Source organism: Mesoplodon mirus, assembly GCF_964341445.2.
Source record: "Mesoplodon mirus genome assembly, chromosome: 9".
In the NCBI taxonomy this organism is placed as follows: domain Eukaryota; kingdom Metazoa; phylum Chordata; class Mammalia; order Artiodactyla; family Ziphiidae; genus Mesoplodon; species Mesoplodon mirus.
In genome coordinates this window covers 39,258,785-39,284,680 of record NC_138985.1, presented here as the reverse complement: position 1 = coordinate 39,284,680, position 25,896 = coordinate 39,258,785, and the positions used below count along the sequence as shown (strand labels likewise).

At 41.9% G+C, this 25,896-nt stretch overlaps 1 protein-coding gene across 2 annotated transcripts in view; it reads left to right on the top strand.

Moving 5' to 3' along the window:
* The window catches only part of ABCB1 (ATP binding cassette subfamily B member 1), a 108,158-nt gene that overhangs the window by 67,225 nt on the left and 15,037 nt on the right, over positions 1-25,896 (top strand). For both annotated transcript variants that reach the window (XM_082632743.1, XM_082632744.1), the window contains 7 exons: positions 485-631; positions 3,146-3,253; positions 6,932-7,009; positions 10,092-10,175; positions 16,596-16,799; positions 22,542-22,642; positions 24,128-24,268. In XM_082632743.1, the coding sequence (XP_082488869.1) occupies positions 485-631; positions 3,146-3,253; positions 6,932-7,009; positions 10,092-10,175; positions 16,596-16,799; positions 22,542-22,642; positions 24,128-24,268 (863 nt within the window). The remainder of the gene's footprint in view (positions 1-484; positions 632-3,145; positions 3,254-6,931; positions 7,010-10,091; positions 10,176-16,595; positions 16,800-22,541; positions 22,643-24,127; positions 24,269-25,896) is intronic.

Genomic DNA, 25,896 nt, shown 5'->3' with positions numbered 1-25,896 from the left:
CCAGTGGGCTAAGGCTGGGATACGAGTGGGAACAAGAAATGATTATCCAGAATCCTCCTGTCCTATCCCCTAGCCTGTTCCACAAATCCAAATCTCAACATTTTAGATTCAAGTTGGAATTTATAGGACAAGAATTTTAGAATTAGAATTTATAATGTAAAGATAGATTATAGTGGGTCTTCAAATACAAACATTTCTGTTCTTTCATCCTTACTTATAAATATACTTGTCACGTTCCAACTGTCAGGTCAGACTTAAATGTTTATGGAATCATCATTTATTTCTTAAGAAATAAAGGAACAATATAACAAAATCTGTCAGCACTTTTTTTTTAAGGTAAATAGCCATCAGTTGATAAGGAAGTAGGAATAAGATATATTCATTTAAAAATTTTTGTGCATATAGACGAACTGTACATCAGTTAAATCAGTTAAGTATCAGTTCTTTTCCTGACGAGTTTGTTGTATTATTTTGTGTTCTCCAGGATGAAAGTGTACCTCCAGTTTCTTTTTGGAGGATTCTGAAGCTGAATATAACTGAATGGCCTTATTTTGTGGTTGGTATATTTTGTGCCATTATAAATGGAGGTCTGCAACCAGCATTTTCAGTAATATTTTCAAGGATTATAGGGGTAAGTGTTTATGTCCATTTTGGAGATTTACTTGTGAGTCCTGACTAAAGAATGAACTGTTTGTGTTTGTAACTTTATATAGAAACCACAAAAGCATGCAGCTCACCTTCAAATGATACTAAGCAGCTTGTAGATGTAGGAATAGAAGTCTTGTCTGTGGTGGGAAAACTAATTTTTCAAAGCTTCCTTTGTTGTGGCATTTGGTTTCTATCCTGGGGCCCTGGGAATGAGATCCCTGAAAAATAGTCCATGAAACTGACTAGGTGACCGTCCCCTACCTGCCGTCATTGGACTCTGAGTCAACCTCAGGAACTGTCCTTTCACCAGGGTGCGAAGAGAGTCCCTTGTATGTTCATCACACTGGCTCAAGAGAGAGCTGCTCTCTGACTCATGTGCTTGTCAGGACGTGAGCAGGCTGAGCGCTTGGCCTCTGTGAGATGTCCATCCCACGTGTTAAGATGAAAACAAATGGGATGGCTTCCAAAAGATTGAGGCTGACAGATGCTGGTTGCACCTGCTTTTCATTTTGGCATTTTCAACAAAGAAGTCATAATCCAGGCAGGAGTGCCCTCTGTTAATGGCAGATGTTCAGACATTAAGCTGAGGACATCTTTGCCATAACTGCTAAAAACATTGTAGAGAAAGAGATGGATCACTACACAAAATACAGACCAGACGCTAACTTTTGATTATACTAAAAGATACATAAATATGCCGGTCCACCTATGCCTGGCTAACTTATTTCAGGTTGGCGTTCACATGTTTGATGTAGTCCTTCAAGGAATATCTTCAGTGTCTGCCTTGTGCCACATGTACTGTTCTAGGTGCTGAAAAAGTACCAGGAAAGAGAGGAAGTGTCTGATTCCATGGAGCATATGTTCTAGGCCAGGGGTTAGCAAACTTTGTCTATAAACGCTAAGAGAGTAGATATTTTAGGCTGTGCAGCCTGATGGTCTGTGTTGCAAATGCTCAACCTTGCCATTGTAGTGCACAGTAACCATTCAGAAGCAAAGGAACATGGTTGTGTTCCATTGCCACCATAGGTTGGTTGGGGCCAGTCCCTGTTCTAACATTTGTCTTGCAGGCACAGAGGTAGACAGTGACATCATCAGGGGAAAAAAAGGAATTGGATTAGTTAGGAATAGGTTTGGCTGTGTATAACAAAAACTTACAAATTTTATGTTTTCCTCATTCCTCGTGTAACAATAGACCTGGAAACAGGTGGTCCAAGGCAGACACATTAGCTCCAAGATATTGGGTAAGGAACAAGCTCTCTGCCTCATTGAAGGTTTGTAACACAGAATTTAGGATTGTGGGCTCTGAGTTAGGTTGCTTGGCCGTATAGCTTTGGGTCATCACTTGGTGGCTGTGTTACCTTGAACAAGTTAATTAACTTCTCTGTGCTTCAGTTTCCCTCTGTAAAATGGTGATGATAACAAACCTCAGGGGGTGGTTGTGAGGGTAAAGGATAGTATACATGAGTTTGTTTAGAATAACATCTGGCACAGAGTAAGAGCTCACTGATTGTTAGGTCTTTTTTTTTTTTTTTTTTTTTTTGCGGTATGCGGGCCTCTCACTGTTGTGGCCTCTTCCGTTGCGGAGCACAGGCTCCGGACACGCAGGCTCAGCGGCCATGGCTCATAGGCCTAGCCGCTCCGTGGCATGTGGGATCTTCCCGGACCGGGGCACGAACCCACGTCCCCTGCATCAGCAGGCAGACTCTCAACCACTGTGCCACCAGGGAAGCCCAGGTCTTATTTTTGTTGGAATGACTAATCAAGAAAAATTAATTTAACTTCTTCCAAAAAGCTTTTTTTTTTTTTCCTTTATAAGGGATAAAGTTGTCTGGGTTGGCTTAGGAATATGGCTCTCACAAGACTGATTTTGGCCCACTGTGAAGGGAGGTGACTTTCTTTCCCTGTGGTGTGGTTATTCTCTGTTCTTGAAGCCCAGGGCATCCTGTAAGCTCTTCTAACCCAGGTCTCCACTTGTGGTTCTAGGTCAGCTGGCTGCAGTTCCCCACTGGCTATCTAACTGGCTGTCCTACAGAGGCTGGCTCAAGGAACCTCCTTTCTTTGGAGAGGCCTGGGCTGAATGAATGAGCACCTTTCCTGGGTTCAGCGAAACCACATCAGCAGATGTGTCTCCAGACACCTTGGGACAGTTGGAAATGTCCAACTTGTAAAACAACAGATCGCCATGCAGTGTAGTTTCCCATCAAAGGAAGAAGAGAGTATTTGTTCCCAATTCTGCTGTGGTGGGTGTGGCGCTCCCTTGTGGCACTCTTACTCCAAGAAGGAGTATGAGCAGAAAAAGAGCTGGATAGATTGATGAATGACAGGCCCCCTCTTGGTCCCCAGGGAAGGCAGAATATGTCCCCCTTTAGGGAAGCCAGCCTGACCTCCACATACTAAGGCTCCTTTGACCCCGAATACTCTGCTAGATGCAAAATGGGTCAGACTTTGAATGATTTCTTCAGTGGTACTGAAAACCCTTTAAATATTTTCTTGACAGGTTTTTACCAGAGATGATGATCCTGAAACCAAACGACAGAATAGTAACTTGTTTTCACTCTTGTTTCTAATCCTTGGAATTATTTCTTTTATTACGTTTTTCCTTCAGGTAAGTGTCTACATTTTCACTTTGAGAAATGTACCATTGTTCAACTGGGGGAATTTATTAAACATCTGTGTAATAACTTGCTTTTTAGTAGAATTGCTCCTCTAGTTGCTGGGCTGTTAGCAGCCAGTTGCTTTGACATTTTTAAAACAAAGATGTTTTGCTTCCTCTGGCTCCCTTGCTTCCTTCCTTCCCACCTTCTCCTCCCCCAACTGGAAATGTTAATGAAGTCAGAGAGAGCAGAGAGTATTTGATCTAATCTGGTGATTAGAAATGAAAGCTGGTGTTGACTTTAAAAAATGCACAATGTGAGAGTTGCGAGTTAAGTTTTTCTGGCTACGTTGGGTCTTTGTTGCTGTGCATGGGCTTTCTCTAGTTGCGTGGGGGGGCTACTCTTCGCTGCGGTGCGCGGGCTTCTCATTGTGGTGGCTTCTCTTGTTGTGGAGCACGGGCTCCAGGCGCACAGGCTTCAGTAGTTGTGGCTCGTGGGCTCTAGAGTGCAGGCTCAGTAGTTGTGGTGCACAGGCTTAGTTGCTCTGTGGCATGTGGGATCTTCCCGGACCAGGGCTCGAACCCGTGTCCCCTGCATTGGCAGGCAGATTCTTAACCATTGCACCACCACAGAAGTCCCATGTGTTAAGTTTTATTCGGGGCAAAATGAGGACTGCAGCCCGGGAGACAGCATCTCAGAGAGCTCGGAGAAACTGCTCCTAAGAGGGAGGGGGAAGGTCAGTATATGTATGATTTTGGTGAAGGGGGAATACATTGCAATCAAGCACATATTTTTTGCAGGTTTCTGCTAGTCATGAGGAGCAGTTATCACCATGAAGGATTTTAGTGCTTTTCTAGATATGAGGAGATACAGGAATTGGGCTCATAAAATTGGCTCCTGAAAATATCTATCTGAAGACCTGTTCTGCCAGTTTTTCCCAGAGCACAGGGTGCCTCCTTTCTGCTCTCCACCCTGAGCTCCTTTCAGGGGGTGTTGAAAGTCAGGAGCTGCGGCAGCACATGATTTAATCCTTGTAGAGGTAGATGGCAAGTACCAATTTGTTGCTGACACTAGGCTCTAAAAAATGGGATTTAGGGGAGCCTTGGACATATGTTTGGATATAAGTACTGCCAGTCAGTTTAAATACTTAAAGAAATGTCTTCCAGTGTTCTAAAAGCAACAACAAAACCCAGAACCCCATAAGCCAACAAAACCCAGAACCCCATAAGCCAGTTACACTGATTTAAAAAATGTTTGAAGAGTTTATCATTTATCTTTTGCTAAAGGAGAAGGAACGCTTTTAATGATGGAAAAATGTCAGTCTTCAAACAAAAACTGTAGGAAACATTTGTAAAGAGTCAGATTTTACAAGTTGCAAATCATTTGGCTGAGATGAAATTGCAAGGGATTACGTGCTCTAAAAAGCTCAGCATAGTAAGACAGTGTGGGCTTTGGTGTTAGGCTTAGGGCCAAGTATGAGTTACTCCAGTTGCTAATTTTGTGTCCTTGGGCAAGTAAGTAACTTAAACTGTGTAAGCCTCAGTTTCCTCATCTGTAAAATGGGGATAATGGTAGCTGATGCTTGATAATTAAAAGAGATTATAAGACTAAGTTCCTAGGTCTGTGTGAGGCAGTTGTAAACACAATCACTTATTAAATGAATGAATGATTAGTCACATGTAATTTTTTAAGATAGAACTCTCAGTAGGTCTCTTTAGTTTACATGGTGTAAGCATGTATTCATATTTTGAACAGACAGAACCCTTTTCTGCACATGATAGGAGGTCCAAAGCTCTGGACTCTTTTGTTACTGAGTACTTCAAGTCTCTTTGGGGAATTTGATCATACTAGATTAAATGTGACACTCTAATTGTATGTGAGATTGCCTTACCAACTATTAATGCCATAGGAGTTGGGAGAAGGTAGAGATTGCTGAGGGTGCAGTTGGTTAAGAAATTTGGAGGGAGGTAGGCTTTGAGCTGGAGATTTGAATTGGTGAAGCAGAGGCAGTTAACGTGGTACCTTTGTAACATAATGATGCTCAGAGAAACTGGAGCCTGGTTTGCTTGGCAAACCAAGGTGAAAATAAAGGCTCTGAATCCCAGGACCTCAGAAGTGCAGAGGTGGCACAGTGCCTAATGGTGATGTTAGAATGCCAACTCCTCATTTAGAAATGCAAGGAAGGAGCTGACTGTGGGGTTAAACCCCAGGCTCTGGGTTCTCATTCTGGTTAAGATTTTTTTAGACGAAGATTCAGATTCCAAGTCTGCCACCTTAGAACTGTAGCCTCTGGCAAGTTACCAGCCTCTCCAAACCCCCATTTCTTCTGGAAAGTGGTGATTGTAGGTTTGTCCTGAGGACTTACAATGTTTGTGAAGTACTTAACAGTGAAAGTTCTCAACAAAATAACAACAGTAATATTCCTGTAGTGGGCGAGATAGTTCAGATTTCATTCAGTCTAATAGCAGAAACCTTCAGCTGGTCATTTCCAAGTAAAGTTAGTCATTTTGGTAACTTCAGGCGTCAACTCAGTTAATCCAGGGTTTCTCCCTCTCCCCCTCTCCCTGGATTGGTGTCTGTTTTCGCAGAAGGGTTAGGCAGCATTACAGCCCTGGGTAGAGGGTGGTGGTCTGTGCACCTCCCCTGCCTCCCTGCCTCATGTTGGTGACCCGAGGGGCTGGCGGCCTTCCGTTACATGGTCCAACCTGTCTTCCTTGGTCAGGACCACGGGGAAGAGTGCTCTTTGCATGTGTTTCTTCCCTCGCTCTCCATAATGTCCAACACACTAGGCTGTTATTAGGGCTTCTCCTCTTCTGATACACCATCCAGCCATTTCCACTCTGCTTTCTGCAGGCCATCGTGTGGCAAGCCTCATCCGTAAACTGCCACTCCCCAGCGCTCCAGATAGAAAGGGGAGCAGTGCTTCCTTCTGGTCCTGTATCCCCAAACTCACTGGGATGAGGGTCTGTCCTGGTTCCTCCGCAGACAGGGCCCAGCATGGTCGTACAATCACATCTTACTTTCTTCTTTCCCAAAACTCTCTTCTTTCCTCCCAGACACAGATTATATCCTTGGGGAAAGGGGAAGGCAGTGCAGAAAATTCTCTCTCAGTAAGCCTTCCTTTCCAGCTATTTCGCTCCTAGACTTTGGCTTTTTTTTTTTTTTTTTAACTTGGAAACTAAGAATTTGATATCTCTGTTGTCTGTGTCTTTTTTGGCTGAGGTGGCTGTCTATTCTTGTTTTCCCAGGTTGCACCTCGGGTCCTGGTGTAATTATGATACAGCCCCCCCTCTCACGCTCAAAAATGTTCTGGTTTGGATGATACGTAATATAAACCCCTGGTTTAGAGTGCCTTCTGCCTTGGGAACAACTCCCCAGCTTCCTGAGTGACAGACCCTGTTTCACGGGGAGAAATAAGCGGGAGGGGGAACGGGGGACAGAGAAACCAAGTCCTAATAAATCCGCGACGGGCCCACCTGAGTGTCGATTTCAACTCTCCCGGCTCTGCCAGCAGTGCGGCTACCCGCCATAGTACACTGTCCCCGAAAGAGAGCCAAGCCTTGAAATCGGGCTTTCTGACTTTGTCTGGTGTCCTGCTTTAGCAGTGACACCAAGTCCCCCTCCTGTTGTGTCATCAGCGGCTGTGTCTCTGACAAGTCTTTTCCCTTGGGGCATGTTACTCTTCACAGGGCTTCACGTTTGGCAAGGCCGGAGAGATCCTCACCAAGCGGCTCCGATACATGGTTTTCAGATCCATGCTGAGACAGGTATGTCTGTTGAGGGCTGTGCCTGGGATCTGCAAAACTCCCCGCTGTGCCCTGTGGGGGGGAAGCAGTGGGGCGCTGTCAGGTTACTCAGAGCTCCTGTATTGATCTTCCCTCTATCGCATATCAGAGATGCTGCTGAACCGCCCGCCAGGTCAGGCTCAGAGCCCTGCCCTGGGAGGTCCCCTCTGGGTGGGTGCAAGGATGGGGGTCCCTGCGAGACAAGTGGGAGTCTCCAGGGCAGATTCACCTCCATCCTCTGTCTCAGCAGCTGTAGGCAGAGTAGGTGGAAGCAATCTTCCATGCTTCTCATCCCTTTCCTCTCTTTCTTTCCTTCTTTCCCCTGGGAAACCCAGGATACTTGTGTTTCTTCCCACCAGGAAATGCCTTCTGTACCCTTTCTTTCCACAGATCAAAAGTCATCCCCATGGCCCATTCCCTGCTGCTCAGTTTCTTCTCTGGGGCTAGACTGATAGGTTAATTCCAGCTGCAGTGTTGCTAGCGGAGAATGATTTAATGGAATGTCTCTCACACTTAACACCTTCGGAACCCTAACAACAGACAGACGTGAATGTTTTTCTGCGGAAAGGGGGAAGGGGATTCTGGACATGCAGCCCAGAGCAGCCCAGTTCAAAGGGGAAAGTTTTTTTAACAATCATGCAAATTTTGTCTGTGACTTTATAACTTTCCTTTTTACCGCGGGCCTCTCACTGTTGTGGCCTCTCCCGTTACGGAGAACAGGCTCCGGACGCGCAGGCTCAGCGACCATGACTCACAGGCCCAGCCGCTCCGCGGCATGTGGGATCTTCCCGGACTGGGGCACGAGCCCGTGTCCCCTGCATTGGCAAGCGGACTCTCAACCACTGCGCCACCAGGGAAGCCCCATAACTTTCCATTTTAAACTCACTAATACTATGATGCTCCATCTGGGTGCCCCGGATATGCTGGGCGTCAAACCATATTTTTAAGTGACATTCGATTTAGACTCAAGGCTTTGGTCCAGGGCTAAATGCCCCATTGCCCCTCCAGCCCCCAGGCCAACTCCTAGGTGCATTATTCTTTGGAAGCTGAGCTGATGATTTGTGTAATGCCTTCTCCATAAATTATTAAGTCCAGCCATCATGCATTAAGTGCCTTCTGCTTACAAGGCATAATACTAGGTATTGTAAGGCCTTCACATCAGAATGGTCCCTAGTACACGGAAGTTACATTTCAGTGGGAGAGGCACTTAAGCACTGAACAATTTTTAAAAGCAAATGGATACATACTATAAGAAATTACAATGCTGTGGTTTTTTCCTTCAATAATTTTTGGGGAAAATGATAGATACTGCTTTAATTGCAAATCAACTGTCGAGGTAACTTCTTAGGACCATAGTTATTTTTGTAACAGACATAAACTGGTACTTCAAACTCACAGTCTTTCTAGTATTTTTGTATTGAAAAGTGTAAGTGGTTTTCCAAAGAAAATCTTATTTTATGTTGAATGCTAAATTTTAATCTAGATTTCTTTTGTTGATTTTTTTTAAACCCAATTGGTTTATTCTGCCCTGAACTACAGTTGTCTGTTTATTCGACTTCTCTGTGTGAATGTCTATTAAGCATTTCATACCTAATATTTCCAAAATTGAACTCTGACTCTCCCCTCCCCGCAGGGCTTGCTCCTTTCCTGGTCCTCCCCCATATCAGTAAATGGCACCTCCGTTCTACCGGTTGTACAGGCTAATGACCTTGGAGTCCTCCTCGACTCCTCTAGTTTGTTTAATATTACAACAGCCTCCTAACTGGTCCCGCTGCCTCCATCCTTATCCCAGTCCAGTGGGTTCATCGCCCAAGAGCCAGAATCATTCTTCTACGATAAAAAGGCAAATCACATTCCTCTGCCCCAGACCTGCTGAAAGCTACCCATATTGGTCAGGATTGGTCTGGACTTTTTTTTTTTTTTAATGTTTATTTATTTATTTGCTGTATCAGGTCTTAGTTGCAGTGTGCGGGCTCTAGAGTACCCAGGCCCATTAGTTGCGGCATGGGCTTAATTGTCCTGCAGCATGTGGGATCTCAGTTCCCTGACCAGGGATCGAACCGGCATCCCCTGCATTGCAAGACCGACTCTTAACCACTGGACCACCAGGGAAGTCCCTGGACTCTTTATTTTCTTTTTTTCTGTCCGCGCCACGCAGCTTATGGGATCTTAGTTCCCTGACCAGGGATTGAATCCGGGCCCTTAGCAGTGAATGTGCGGAGTCCTAACCACTGGACCGCCAGGGAAGTATCCAAATCTGGAATCTTTACAGTTACCTATAAGGTCACACACGATGTGGTCCCCACTGCCTCTCAGACCTCATCTCCTGTAGCTTCGCCCCCTCTCCCATACACAGTCTACTCTATACCCATTGGTTCATTGCATGCGGGTATGAGACGAGGAGTGGGAGAGCCCAGTGAGGATAGAAGTCTGTCCAGGGGAAGAGGCGGCTTTACACATTCCCACAGAGGTGCTTTTAAGACTGGTGGCAGCCCTTAAGCTTTCTTGCTTGTATGTGAACAGATCAAATATGCCTTTTCCTTGGAGCCTTTACACATGCTCTTTCTTCCTTGTCTCAGATATTCTCATTCTTCTCTTCATTCAATTCTCTGCTCAAACGTCACCTGAGAGAGGACTTCTCTCTCCCCTTCCCAATCTATAAAATAGTGCGTTCCCTCACTTTTTTTTCCTTCTTACCCCAGTCTATTTTTCTTCCTACCATTTATTATCACCTGGCATGGTATATATTTATCTGTGGTTTCCATCACTAGAATCTGGGCTTCATGAAATCAGCGACTTTGTCTTTTTTGTTCACTGTTGAATAGATCCAACACTTAGAAATTATGTTTGGAACAAAGTAGGCACTCAAAAGGTTTCTTTGACAAATTAAATGGTTTATTTATGACTTTGCACTTAAGTCCCTTTCTTGTCTATTCAGTATCAAATCCTGAATGCTTAATGTAGGAGGATAAGTGATAAATAAACCTGACCCTGTCACTGCTCTCCGAGCTGAGGGTTGCAAGCATCGGGCTTTAAGATAATGAAATCATTTTCTGTGTCACAGGATGTGAGCTGGTTTGACGACCCTAAAAACACCACGGGAGCCTTGACGACCAGGCTTGCCACTGACGCTGCTCAAGTTCAAGGGGTACTGACTGCCTCCTTTCTGCTGTGATTGTTCTAATGGGCCATTTTGAATTTCAGCGTGAAACTAATTTTCTCCCTACAGTTAATTCTCATCATCATTAAGAAAATGTTCAAACTTTAACCTATTCAATATATCATGCGCCTTATGGCAAAAAATGTTAACTATTTAAATATCATTTACTGTATAGTGTATAGATAACTTATAAGCTTTGTTTTGTTATTTGCCATCTTATTCGTGCTATTAACAAAATACATGTGGAAGGATAATTATTTAGAAAAGGAAGTATTTATCATTATATCATGAAGGTTCAGTCTGTGTTAATGCTTTGCTAATCCCCAGAAAATTATAATAGCTACTGAAAAAAAGATTGTGTGTAGTTGCTGTAAGAAAGTTAAGGGGCACTAAAGTTCAGAGGGGAGCAAAGAAAATCTTAAAAAGGTTGAAAGAGCAGATGAATGGATAAAGAAGATGTGGTGCATATATACAATGGAATATTACTCAGCCATAAAAAGGAACAAAATTAAGTTATTTGTAGTGAGGTAGCTGGACCTAGAATCTGCCATACAGATTGAAATAAGTGAGAAAGAGAAAAACAAATACCATATGCTAATGCATATATATGAAATGTTAATAAGCGGTACTGATGAACCTAGTGACAGGGCAGGCATAAAGATGCAGACGTAGAGAATGGACGTGAGGGCACGGGGAGGGGGAAGGGTAAGCTGGGACAAAGTGAGAGAGTAGCACTGATATATACACTACCAGATGTAAAATAGCTAGTGGGAAGCTGCTGCATAGCACAGGGAGATCAGCTCGGTGCTTTGTGACCACCTAGAATGATGGGATAGGGTGGGTGGGAGGGAGATGCAAGAGGGAGGAGATACGGGGATATATGTATATGTATAGCTGATTCACTTTGTTGTACAGCAGGAACTAACACAACATTGTAAAGCATTTATGCTCCAATAAAGATGTGGAAAAGAAAAGATTGAAAGAAATGAAAAGAGCATGAAAAAATGGAAACAAGGGTAGAAGGAACAACTCGCTCAGACTATAAAACTTAAATTCTGCTACTATGTGAATCTCTTTAAGAGATATAACTAGAAACTATTGAACCAGCAGATTTTGATTTGTGGATAAAGTGACAACTTCTCCTTTAACTACAACTGTTTATGACAAAAATCTACAGGATGATGTGGAATTGGAGAAAAAAAGCATGTGATCTCTGCCATGTCTTTCCCTCCCTTGAACCTTAGCAATCTTTAACTTTTGATCTTTCTGTAAGAGTACTATGATTACATTTCTTTTAACTAATATATGGGGCTTCTGTAAAAATAAATTAGGTTATGAATGTGGAAGCAGATACAGTTAAAAAATCTCAATGTAAACCTTGAGCATTGTTGTTTTAATGCTTAAAGCAAACAAATCAACAGAAATTGAGGTTTAGCTCAAGCTGTGCAGAATCTAACAGAACAGAACGTACACTGCCTGAAATAACTTGGAACTTCCTAAAAGAGACAACAGCCATGCCCTTCCTGAGCCCTTATGAGATGTCAGATTGTCATAAGAGCTGTGGAAGAAAATGGCAGCAGGATATGCTGGTAGGGGCTTGCTGGTTGTCAGGGAAGGAAGGCCACAGTCTTGATGTGGCAACGTATTCAAGAGGCATGAAGGAGGGAAAGATGCCGCCCTATAGATGTCTAGGGTGGCACATTCTGAACAGAAGGATCAGCAAGTGCAAAGGCCCTGAGGTTGGAGCATTTATTTCTACAACTGTTCCCAAAACAGCAAGGAGGATAATGTGGCTGGAATAAAATGAGTGAAAGGGAAAGTTATATAAGAGTTGAGATCAGCATCATATCTGAACTTATATGAGAAACCATTGTAGGGTTTTAAATATGGGAGGGACATGATCTGAAATTTTTAAAGGCTGCTGTGTGAACAGGCTGAAGGGGTCAGGGAGAGGCAGGGAGTCTATTGCAGTCATCCAGGGGGAGGGAAGATAGTGTTTTAGACTAGGAGAGTCATAGTGAAAGTGATAACAAGTAATCAGATTCTGGGTATAGTTTGAAGGTACAGCCAACGGAATTTGTTGGCCGGCTGAATGTGGTATGAGATATTAGAGAGAAGGGATTTAAGGATGACTCCAAAAATTTTGGACCTGCACAACTGAAGAAATGGAGTTGCTTTTTAATGAAACCGGGAAGCCTGTTGAAAGAGTTGTGTCTGGGACATGTTGAGTTTGAGATGCCCACAGTAGACATCCAAGTGAAGATGTCCAGACAGCAGATGGATTTGCAAGTCTGGAGGTTAGCAGAGAAGGCTGGTCTGGAAAAACACATTTGGAGATTTTTCAGGACATGGGTGGCTTTTAAAGCCATGAGGCAGGAGGAGATAGCCAAGGAAGCATGGGAGCATAGAGAAGATGGCAGGGTCTGGGCCCTGAGCTCGGGGCTATGAGATGACCCAGTGAAGAAGAGCAAGAATAAGTGGCCAGTGAGGGAGAAGAGCAGTGTCCAAGAACAACATGAAGAAAGCATTTTAAGGAGGGAGCAGTCTAGGATCTCAGATACTGCTGATAAGCCTGTAAGACGAGCAAACATTGTACAATGCTGTAGCCACCCAAAGGTGCTTATGGTTCGAACAAGAACTGTTTCAGGGGTGTGATGGGAGCAAAAGCCTGATGGGAATGGGTTTACGAGAAAGATGGAAAGAGGATTAGGACACAATTGGACAAATCATTACAGGATTTTCTGGTAAATGGGGCAGACAAATGGGTTGGTAGGTGGAGGAGGACGTAAAGTATTACTCTATTTTATTTTTTATTTAAATTAGCATGAGAATCAACAAGCTTGGGGTTAATCCATTCGGCTAGCTCCCTGGAAGAGCCTTTCCTGGGGATAGTGAGCACTGGGGACAAATTGTGTCCTGAAATTTCCTCAATCCTGAGTTCCCTAGCTAAACTTTGCTGCCATAACTTTAGTATCCCTTTCACATAGACCTTGTCGTGTGCGCTCATGTCCCACATCCCATTTAGCACAGGGGGACACGTCCTGGAGGAAACACACTAATTCAGCCCCTCGCAGCCAAACCCTGAGCAGATGCTGTCTGGACACTGCACTGGCAGTCAGGCCTTCATAATTCCTCTCAGTCATGTCTTTACTGTGTTTGTAGAATTAGTGCTCAGTCCTTCCCCTCTGCAGTGTTGTTTGTGACACCCTTGACCACATCCAGGAACTCCATTCTGCCTAATTGCCTATCAGGGTCAGGTGTCTGCTTCTTGCTTGTTTCCTCCAACTCCCACTTTCATGGCCCCAGTAGCACGGACGACACCTGCACACCTTGTATGAACCACTCTGAGTCAGAACTGTTCTCCAGAACGTAAAAGTGGCTAAAAAAGAGAGACCAGGGAAGAGGAGGCAGTCAGATTGGGGAGCATCATTGGAACCAGGAAAGCCCAATATAGCTGTTATCACAAATTGGCTGAGAGAGGACAGTTGAATCCCCTATATGGCACCAGCTGACCTGTTTATGATAGTGGATACATGTGTGTATGTATATACATTTATACATATATATCCACACATATATATACATACACACGTGTGTGTGTATCTATTTCATAGTAGGAAGTAGTGTAATTTTTATATATATAAATACCTAAGCCAAGCAGTCCTGTCAAAGATCATTGCCACGTAAAACAGGGTGAACTCAAGTCTGTGTGTATATAGTTAGTGATGATGTTTATCTAAGTTAAATTTTTTTCATATTTCACCATCAGTGAAACATTTTCTCCGATGTATTTTTGAGCAAGTAGTTTAATTCTGCTAACCATAAATCAGAAGAAAATATATTTCAATATTTTGCTTATGAAATTGTGGGCTTTTAAATTATTTAATTTTCATGTAAGGATTAGAATTCTGAGAAAAAAGCAAATGAGAGCCATATAGAAGTCAAAAGCAACTATGTATTAAAAAAAAATTTTTTTCCCCCTGGGAGAAAGTATTTGAGGGAAAGATGAAGTTAAATGTTCTTAATTTCAAAAGGAGTTTCAGGAAATAGGCTTTTTTTTTTTCCCAGTAAGCACACATACTTTAAAATTGGACTTCAAGCCATACGATGGTGCTTTGAGGAGGAAATGAATAGCCAGAGAGGGGGAAACAGGGAGAGAGGGGGAGAAAAATGAGTGGGAGAGGAAGTGTTACAAATATGTGATAGCACAGTGGGATAAAGACCCTGTGAGGAGAGTCTTAGTGGGTTTCAGGTATTGAAGCATTTTGTCTTACCTTGCTTCACTCTTGGACTCTGGTTTTGGAGTATTACTTACTCTCATTCTCACTTTCAAAATGATAATGACTTGGCTACTACTAATAATCCATGCTCTCCCGTGGAGCGTTCTAGAGACACCTTCTCTGTGTGAGGAATAGATGATGGGACAGTGAGTGTCAGTCTTTAAAGACTGGTAACCAGTGCAGTGTCCCTGGAAGCATTAAATCACATTAAGCCAAGGGGCTTACTTTCTCTCCAGCTTAAGGTTCTAGGTCTTTTAGATCATCTTTCATGTACACTAAAGAAGAATTTGTCATCTACGATACATTTTACTTATGTCTGTAGCCTTGGCTATCATCCACAGCTGAACATTTATATCTGTGAAACCTTAGGTATCGGGGTAATTCGTCTGCCGTGAACTTGGGGGATGTTCTGAATGCTTCTCTCAGTCAGGTGCTATGGGAAATGGATTCTGAGTAGGACTTGTACATACTGAGCACAGGAACAGTCTCGATATCCCTGTGCCACAGACTTAACTCCAGGTTGTAATCTTTGACTCTGAGATTGAAAATGTGCAAATAAAGAGAGCTGGCTTTGAAGGCCACTCTACTCTTTGACTTACACCAAGTTTGGCTAAGCATCCCTTTATCATAAGCTCAGTGACTGCATCAAACAAAAATAAATGCTCTCTTACTAATGCTGTTTCTTTCAGCCCTGGTGCAGTTCCCTGGTATGGAATTTAATGTGTAGAGTTACTGGTAGCTTATTTTAACAGCATTTACCCCTAATTACTGGTTTGGGGTTTATATCAACATAGGTGTTGAATGATTTCAGAGGGTCGATATTGAGACACGGGTCTTGTAAAGAATTCTGTCCCCAAAATTCAGAGCTGACAGAAGCTTTAGGTATTAATCAATGTACCTGCTCATTTTGGGGTTGGAAAGAATTTGTCCAAAGTCACAGAGGTGGCAGTGACCATTCTAGACTGTACTCCATCGTAATCTTTCCCTGAGACTGGCCCCCCTCAGGCAGAGGACATCTGGGGAGTGGAAGAAACATGGGCCATTTCCAAAAAAGCAGATCCGAGGGCCAGGGCGGGAATTTGGAAAGGCTTGAGGACATGGGGTGTTTCCAGGGTAAAGGAGAGAAGTATAGAGTAGTGGAGTGAATTGACTTTATGTTTTGACTTCTGGCTTTTGAGTTGGAAATAACTGCATGCTCCTGAAAATCATGCTTCAGGCTCCCTCTGGCATATAAGCTGAAGGTTCTGATGCCTGCTTAATATTCTAAATTTAAATTCCATAACTTTCAGCTCTGTGTATTTTTTCTAAACACTATAAGCATCTGAAATAGGCCAAGAGATGTTGGGTTGGCCAAAAAGTTCATTCAGTTAGTGAATACATTGTTCAGTAAAGTTCTTCGTGAAAATGAAAAATGTTTTTTATTTTTACTTAAAGCTGAACGAACTTTTTAGTCAACCCAGTGTTTGTATACCCTCAATGACAAATACTAGGCTTAAGTTATGGGTAGTTATGTATCTATCTAACACTGGGAATTTCCAACAGTCCCAGTTGAATATAATTGTCAGACTGTTTTATCCTGCTAATTTGCAGAGCTTGCATTAGGGATCACAGTGTCATTGTTTAATGAAAATTTTATTGGTATTAAAAAATCAGATGAGAGGGCTTCCCTGGTGGCGCAGTGGTTGAGAGTCCGCCTGCCGATGCAGAGAACGCGGGTTCGTGCCCCGGTCCGGGAGGATCCCACGTGCCGTGGAGCGGCTGGGCCCGGGAGCCATGGCCGCTGGGCCTGCGCATCCGGAGCCTGTGCTCCGCAACGGGAGAGGCCACAGCAGTGAGAGGCCCGCGTACCGAAAAAAAAAAAAAAAAAAAAAAATCAGATGAGGGAGATATATGTAATTGAACTCTGAATTATTGATCTACTTTAAGTATTTATTCTGAAGTTGTGGAGATCCTCATTTTAGAAACCAAATAGACTTACAAGTAAACCTTTACTTTTTATTTCATAACCGAGGAGATGAGATTTTCACGAAGCTGAATTATCATAATCCTTAAAAAAATATATAAGCATGGGTTTTAAAGATAATATGAAAGTGTCTCTCTGACAGTGTTTCGTTTGTTTGCTTCACAGGCTATAGGTTCCAGGCTTGCTGTAATTACCCAGAATATAGCAAATCTTGGGACAGGCATTATTATATCTTTAATCTATGGCTGGCAGTTAACACTTTTACTGTTAGCAATTGTACCCATTATTGCAGTAGCAGGAGTTATTGAAATGAAAATGCTGTCTGGACAAGCACTGAAAGATAAGAAAGAACTAGAAGATGCCGGGAAGGTGAGTCAGATGGAGTATAATCACTGACCTAAGTGGAGTAAACTATTCTAATTAGTGTCGTTCTGTTACAAGTACTTCCTGAGCTCTGAGAATGTTTTTATAACCATTCCTCAAAGCGGTCTTATTTGCCGCTTGTTCATCGGGTTGAAAACTGAAGAAAAGTAGCAAAACAAATGCTTAGACTCACAGACTGACAACTGACTTTGTCAGGCTTTTCTAGTTTCAGGCGCTTATCTTCACACTCCTCCCTCCCTCTTTCTATGGAGCAAGCAGAAATCCATTGCTTTATTGAGGAAAGGAGGCCCATTTAATTACATATGAGGGGGGAGATTAAAAAATGGAAAAGTCTTAAAGGTATTTATTCTACCTGGCTGAAAATATTATCATTCTTTCCCTTTCATACACCTCCTCCCTTCATGTTATTTCTGTTTACCCTTACCCTAATACTTTTTTTTTTGAGGGGCGGTGTTGCATACTTTTCTGTTGTTGTTGTTGATGTGCATTTTGCATCTCCCTTTATTTTTTAAAGAATTTTTACTTTACATTGGAGTATAGTTGATTAACAATGTTGTGTCAGTTTCAGGTGTACCACAAAGCGATTCAGTTATACATATATCTTTTCTTTCTCAGGTTCTTTTCCCGTTTAGGTTATTACAGAGTATTGAGCAGAGTTGTTGTTTTGAACAAATGCTTATATGGCAATTGCTTTACTTCTCAGGGTGACCCTGCGAGATAGGTTCTATTATAGCTCCTTTTTCAGGTGAGGCTGAGGCACAGGCAGGTAATGCCACCAATGCCTTAGAGCTCGTGAGTTTAAGTTTCAGAGCCAGGATTCAAATCCAGACCGTCGTGCTCCCAAGTTGTGCCTCTGTTACGAAATGAAGAGTTCTGCAGATGGCGGAACATAATCTGATATCATGTGATCTGTATCCTTGTAGAAATGAGTGGTCAGAGCACCCCCAAACCTGGGGCTACCATCTAGGATAGGGATACATCTATCAGTGGACCCTTCAAGGTTCCCAAGAGTCAGGGCAGGGACCCAGGCAGATCCAGTGGCCCAGATGTCTGAGGTACTTTGCCTCTGGACCAGGCAGCTCACGAATAGGAGGATGGAGGGGGTCCTGGAGGTTGGTTATTACCACTCACACTTTGTCCTCCACCTCCCTGCCATCTCCTCAGACTTTTTACCCTGTGTCTTTGGGATTCCTTCAGGAAACTCCTCTGGATCAGCTTTAGTGCTTCTCAGTGATTGCCAGTGAGGGAAAGACCTCACATGAAGTTTCCCTTCAGGCCATCAGAGTCCTGGTCCTTAGGTTCAGCAGGATGGTGCCGGCCCCCAGGTGTCTGGAGTCCATCCTGTGACTAGTCACTTCATTTAATCCTGTACTTTGTTCGTTTCTCCCCTATGGTGTTGACTCTTCATCTGATGAGAAGATGGAAAAAATGTCTATATAAAGAAAGTGCATTACTCTTTTATAGTGTCATTGTTTACTGAGATGTTCAAAATGTCCCAGAAAGGAGTCTTAGGTTGTTCGTAGGAAGAAGATGACCGATCGGAGTTAATTCACTGCAAACCACAGGTTGGCACCTTCGAAATGGTGCATCAGGTTGAAGACTCTGGGAGTTCTGTCAAGGGGACAGAGGGGACAGGGGAAGGAGTGCAGACGGAAATAGGTACATGTGAGTATGGCAGGTTTTCTGGGTAAAGGTTGGGGGTGAGGTACATGTTCTGCTCCATTGGTGGTTCATGAGAGAAGAAACAGCAGGTAGGGAAAGTGGTGGTTGCTGTACCAGCCGGTCCATGAAATAGTAAAAATCAACTCCCACCTGATCACCATTCTCAGGTTACCATTTATTGCCTGTTTATTGTATACCAGGCATCATGCTAAGAGCTCTACATGCATTACCTCATTTGACACTCTCAATAACCCTTTTGAATTATCCCTGTTAGGTAATAAAACCCAAGGTTCAGAGAAGTCACACAGCAGCAGCCTAATTGATCTGTCTGCTTTCTATATTCCTCTTACCAACGGCACACTCATCTCTTACAAACACAAACAAAATCATGCTAACTTTTAACTCCTCCAATGGCTTCTTTTTTTTCACACACAAACGCGCACACACACACACACACACACACACTGTATTTTATTTTTACAAGAGATAAATCAACTGGCACCAAGCATTGTAAATGGATGACCACAGCAAAAGCAACAACGATTGCAATTACCAAACACAAAACACACTCATACTATGTCATAATATTGACATTCAGTCCAGGAATCCTCCACGGTAACAGCTCCTTTACTGTGCAGTGAAAATAGATCTGTATATTTTTTGCCTCTGAGTCCTTGTGGGATTTTTTTTTTAAATTCAAACAGAAAGTCACAAAAATTATAATCATCCTCATCAGTTCACTCAGTCCCATGTAATTAATTTTTTTATCTTGATCTTTTGTTAGCACTTTTATGAATTCATCAGTTTTCCATTAGAGTTCTGAAAATGCTTATTCAGTTCAGCAGTATAGTCAGTTACCAGAAACCTGTGCTTGTCAGAGTCTTTTCCATGAATTCCTTGAAGATGAAACCCTTTTATAGGAACATTTTTGCAAAAGCATCAGAGTACACCCAGAACTGTCTGTAAATGACAAGACTTAAAAATGACCACGGTTAAAGATTTGATGAAAGTTCATAATAATGCAATTGAGAAGGAAATTTAGTTCTTTCTGAGATACACCTTTTAAAGTAATAACTAGATTATGACTTATAACATTATACCAGAACATATAAGATTTTTAGAAATTTCATGTAATGTCTGGAACATTTATAGTAACATATTTCCATACAAATAACCCAAAGAAAGTTTAGTATTAGTTTTTTTTTGTTGTTCTGTTTTGTTTGTTTTTTTATACTGCAGGTTCTTATTAGTCATCAGTTTTATCCTCCGGTGGCTTCTGATCACACTTGCAATAAAATCAGCCCTTTATCCTGGGCTATAAAACTCTGCATGAATCAGCCCCTGATGACTTCTCTGACCCTGTCTTGCACTAATGTTTCCCTCACCCAACCAGCTCTGGCCTCATGGGCCTTCTTTCAGTTCCTAGAACACTCCAAGCTGGTTCCCTCTGGTCTTCATATCTCAGAATTATTACTTTTCAGAGAGGTCTTTCTGGCACTTGAATTAATTCCTGATACTTCTCAGCGCTTTATTTCTTTCCTATTTCTTTATTGATTAATGGTCTGTCTTCCCTACTAAAATGGGGGCCAGGACCGTATCTGTTGGTTTGCCCTTAGGGACAGAGCAGGCCCAGAATTCCAGAGCCGGATTGTGTGATGTCAGAGCCAGCTGATAACCTCTACCTTGCCTGTGATCTGTGTTCCATCGATTTGTCACATTATTATTGACGAATGAACATTTTTATAGAATAGATGCTTTTTCTTTTTAGAAATAAAAGCTGTAATCAGTTTATTTGAGCGTAGGAAGAGAAGTGTGAGTTTTTTCTAGAAATATATATGTATTTTTTCCTTTCTTAAAAATTGTTTATTGCGTGATGGTTTCTGAGGAAAACTCAGTGCTATTTCCTGTTCTTGAATTACAAGTTCTCTCTCTTGATAGTGGTTACTGAATCTCTATTTAAAAGTCTTGGAGCAAATGAAGCTGCGAGAATGCAGAGTACTAATTAATCCTTTTCCTAATTGCTTCATCGTGCGGCAAGATAAGACAGTTGTTTACTGATTATATTGTTTTACTCACTTTTCAAGGTCTGTAACTCATAAACTCTCGCTTTTATTGGGCTGTTCACTCTAAAAAGCAATGACATTTACAAACCAATCACAAAACAGACCTGCCTTAGAATAATGTGCACAGAAAATATTTCTTAAAATCATTACATTGAAATTTATAGTAAAGTCTGTTTTTCAGCAGACATTGTTATAGTTTGTTGAATTTTCTTACTGATGCAAAAAACCTCTTTGTTTGAAGCCTTATAATTGAAAATATCTCTACCATGGGTCTGAACAAGGATTGTCTTTGGAGGTTTGACTGGAGGTGAATTTTTTCCTCTAACTTTTTGCTTTCTGCACTTTTAGCATTTTCCTAAAAAAGCATATACTATTTTTATAATATGTAAAGAATTTAATAAAATATTTTGACATAAATTGAATCTGGACATTTTCCTGTATTGTTAGTAGCTTATGGTAAACATAGTACAATCTTCTTGGCCTGCTGGGTCAGAGTATAATATTTTTTTTTTAAATATCTTTTTGTTTTGAAGATTATGGTATTAATTTTTTCTTCTAATATTTTTTGCATTAGTCTTTAAAACCAACAATGTCATATCAAATATCCACTATTATCTTTGAAGTTAGGTATTTGTGTAGGATTCAGTAAAGAATAAGTAAGATTTTGGGTTTGTGATTTTTTTATGCTGTAAATCACTCTCATGTAATTGAATGTGTCTGTATTAGAATCAGTTCCGACCAGTGTAGAGGCCAGAGAAAGGAAGAACATCTTAAACAATAAGGATAATTTCTCTTACTGATTTATAATTTAGACTTACAATTCCAAAAATTATTTCTCTTGGAATTAGAGTTAAAAGGGACTTCAGAGACCCTCTTGTCCATCCTCCTCATTTTACAGATGAGGAGAACGAGATAGAAGGGCATTTCAAGGTCTCATGGTGATGCAGGCTGAAGTCTCATTTTGTACACTGATGTTTTTCGTATTTTCCATAGCCCTTTTACCCAGACTCCAAAAGGTGGTAAAGGATGTATTTGTGCTAGTCAAATAGCCTTGTTGGAAGTTAAATTCAATTAAAATATAGATAGAAACTTTCTGGAAAACCAATTGATAATATGTGCTGTGCTTCTTAAAAAGTAATTTATTCCCTTTGACCTAGTAATTTAACTTTTAAGAACTTCTCCTAAGAAAATAATTCAATATGGACAAACGTTTATGTATGAGGATGTTTATAACAGCATTATTTTTAATAAGAATTGAAAGCTTTGTTTAGCAATAAAGGACTGCTTAGCTGCCTGGGATAGTAAGTGGCCCTTTAAACATCCAGTTGTTAATGTATATTTAATGACCTTTGAAAAGTCTCTTTATTTGTTAAGGTAAAAAATAAGGCTATGAAGCCAAACATAGAACTTGAGCCCAATGTTGTTAAACAGGTATAGTTTAGAAAATAACAACATGTAAGCTATTATGTAAAATGCACCAGTATGTAACTTTTCATTACCTTCTCTGTCTTTTCAATATTTTCCAAATATTCTTTAGTTGTCTCAAATAACAGTTATACAGAGAAAAATATAAACATCACATTTTATAGGTATTTTAATAATATTATAATTTAATGGCATTATAATAACTTTTATATATATAATAATTATAAACTTAAAATGTGACCATCCTAGAAGAAAGGGCACTGCAATGGAGATAAAATACTGAGTTCTTAGGTTAATTTTGCTACTTTAAAGCCATGTGGCTTTAGGTAAGGGCCTTCATCTGTTGAAGCTTGAATTAGCCCATCTTCCTTCCAGACCTAAATCTCGATTTGATAAGTCACTTGGTATCCTTTTCTATAGCAAGGACGCTCAGGAGTCATAATAAATATTATTTAATATGTAATATGTAAATAATACTTATTAATAAAATTAATTTTATGAATCTCTTATATGGAATTCAAACCAATTGCCACTGTTGGCCTTGGTGCCTTTAGTAACGGGGCATTCTCTGTTACAGATTGCCACGGAAGCAATAGAAAACTTCCGAACTGTTGTTTCTTTGACTCGGGAGGAGAAGTTTGAATATATGTATGCCCTGAGTTTGCAGGTACCATACAGGTAATAACCACTGAAGAGTGGGAGGGGAGTATGGGGAGTTTTTCAATCACCAGATTTGTTTTCAGGAAGATTGCTTTGGCCAGAAGGTAGGGAACAAGTGGAGAGACTTGTAGAAGTGAACCAATTGGGAAGCAATTATAATTAATCCAAGAGAGGAATCACAAGACCTGACCTAAGGCAGGGACATCTCTGAGGCAGAGCCTGTAAGAGCAGATAACTGAGGGGAGGGGAGGGAGAGAGGATGTTGAGAATGACTCCGATGCTACATTTGCATGATGACGCTATTACATGTTCCCACTGGGAATGAGTTTTTTGTGGAACATGAAATTTGAGGTATCCGTGGAACCTGAGGGGGTGGTCTTCCTGGGTACACCCTTCCTTCTTCTCTTTACCCTTCTCTCATGCAGACCTTCTGTTCTTCCTTTAATGAACTCACAGTGAGGGCTCTAAAAAGTGATGTGAACATAAGCAAGCCCATCCTCTCTGAGTCTCCTTTCTTCTTTTTTGTTTTTTGTGGTACGCGGGCCTCTCACTGTTGTGGCCTCTCCCGTTGCGGAGCACAGGCTCCGGACGCGCAGGCTCAGCAGCCATGGCTCATGGGCCCAGCCGCTCCGCGGCATGTGGGATCCTCCCGGACTGGGGCACAAACCCGTGTCCCCTGAATCTGCAGGCAGACTCTCAACCACTGCACCACCAGGGAAGCCCTCCTCTCTTCTTTTATCAGTGGGTTTTCAAAGTTTTTAAAATGAGAGTAGAGTCTTTTTTTATGAAAAAAAAAATCACTTGAAATCCCAGTATATGAAACAGATAAAAGCAGAAGTTGATCTGATTGAAGCAGGAGTAGGCGACCCAGTCACTGGCCAACTCACCAGCCTCTCGCACCTCTACATCGCCCAGTTCCACGTGGATCAAAAAATCCACGTGTTAACTCCTTTGCAGAGCCTTCTCTAACTCCCTTAGAGGGTTAGTGCTTCTCCTTTCTTCCTTTAACACATGATTCATAAGGTACTTCCATTGCATAAATAACAATCCAACTTGACTCCTGGGTCCCCAAGGGCAAGAACATTCCTGGTTCCTTTGTGTTGGCCCTTCATGGTCCCTTCAGCTTGTGGTGTTGGGTCAACGTGTGTTGAACAAATGTTTACTATAGAGTACGTACGTATTATATGTCCAAGGGTGGGGGAAAGGGAAGGAATTTATTAATCCCTAACAAACTCTTCTTGTTGTCTTTGGCTTATTTTAACTTGACCTCAGTGCTTTGAGGTGTGGTTAATTCTCCATTAAAGACGAAGACACTGAGGTTCAGAGACTAGGCATTTTCCTAAATTCTCACAAGTGGTGATGTGAGGACCAAACTTAGTGTTTTGGAGACGACACCCATTTTTGTCTGCTACACCTCCATACCCCACTGCTAACCCATGAAAGGTTATGTTTTAAGGACTGAGAATTGAAAGTCAAGTAAGTTTCAGAATATCTTCTTTTCAGAAACTCTTTGAGGAAAGCACACATCTTTGGAATCACATTTTCCATCACCCAGGCAATGATGTATTTTTCTTATGCTGGCTGTTTCCGTTTTGGCGCCTACTTGGTGGGACATGGCATCATAGACTTTCAGGATATTCTCTTGTAAGTATGGGGGTCGTCTTTACAGTTAACTCTAGAAATCAAACCAAGGTGCACGTTTCATGCCTGGATAGAAAACCTTACTGTGAAGCTTCATGAAGAGATTTTGGTCATTCAGAAGATGGCATTTTGCCTCTGAGTCTCCGTGTATTATCCTGGAAGCATCTCATTTCATTTGGGGAAGCTGTGTCTACCCTCCTCCCCGATGCTGACTCACACATTTGAACTTCTTGAATCCATGGCTAGCTGGAGTGGCGATTCACTGAGGGGTTTCCAGAAGGCCTGGGTGTTTGGGAAGAAGCCTAACCCAGGGCCAAGTACCTGGTTCCTTTTAAAGGATTCTGAACAGGGCGGCCAAAGAATGGGTGTGGAGCACTGAGTTCTGAGAGCCCCGGAAGATTGCAGGATAAATTTGCTTTCTTTCATAAGAGAAAAGCAGTTAGAAGGTAAGAGGTGGAGAAATGCAGAAGTGACAAAGGAAAGCTCGATTGGAGTATCTGCTCCATCACTGTGAATGCAGAAAACTGTACCTCAGTTAGGAGAAGACAGACCTGGACTTAACTTATATTTCTAAAATACTAAAATATGCAGTTTGGTAGTGAAAAATACATGTAATTTTTCTGAGTGTCTAGTTTTGGTGATGGCTGAACTGCCCTTTGATACCATACCATGATTAGTGGTGATACAGTTTTACATTTAAAGCAGCATCATCGAAGCCTGGGAATATGTGTTAGTATAATATTTCCATCCTATTTAGACATTGACTTGTGCATGCATTACAGTTTTCTCAGAATGACTCCAACAGAAGATTTAAAGTTTCCACTCAACATCTTTCTGATCATTGATATGCAGGTGCTATTTATAACTATAACCAAAAGATCAAAGCCAGGCATCATTGGCATTGGTGCTTTGATTAGATAATTATCTGATATATTGCTTTACTCTGAGGTTAAGGTATTCAATTGATGGAAATTGCTGACTCTTGGACTTTCAGATTCGGAAAATCCATCTTCCAAGTAAGGGATAGGGGAGACCTGGCTGAGGAGCAGTCCTTTTTAAACAGATTCCACAGGTCTAAATGATAACAAGCCCAAGATGAACCATCTGTGTGATTTATTTAGAGCTATTAAAAGGAAAAAAGAAAAAAACACTGTGTGCTACGTTAACTCAGGAATAGAGTCCAAAGGAATGGACCTGATGGACTCATGGCATTATTCTGGGAGATTCCTAATATTATGTCAGTTCCTGGTACACTGTTTAAAAAGGCTTCCCCCCCCCCCCCCGATACGCGGGCCTCTCACTGTTGTGGCCGCTCCCGTTGCGGAGCACAGGCTCCGGACGTGCAGGCTCAGCGGCCATGGCTCACGGGCCTAGCCGCTCCGCGGCATGTGGGGTCTTCCCGGACTGGGGCACGAACCTGTGTCCCCTGCATCGGCAGGCGGACTCTCAACCACTGTGCCACCAGGGAAGCCCTAAAAAGGCATTTTGATAAACGTGTCCAGAGAAAGGCAGCTGAAATGTTGAAAGTGACGGGAGTTACCAAAGGTGCAAAGGGTTTTGAAAATAATATTCCAGTACTTTGAAGGGAAGTATTATGCAAAAGTATGTACATTTTTCTTGGTTTGAAAAGG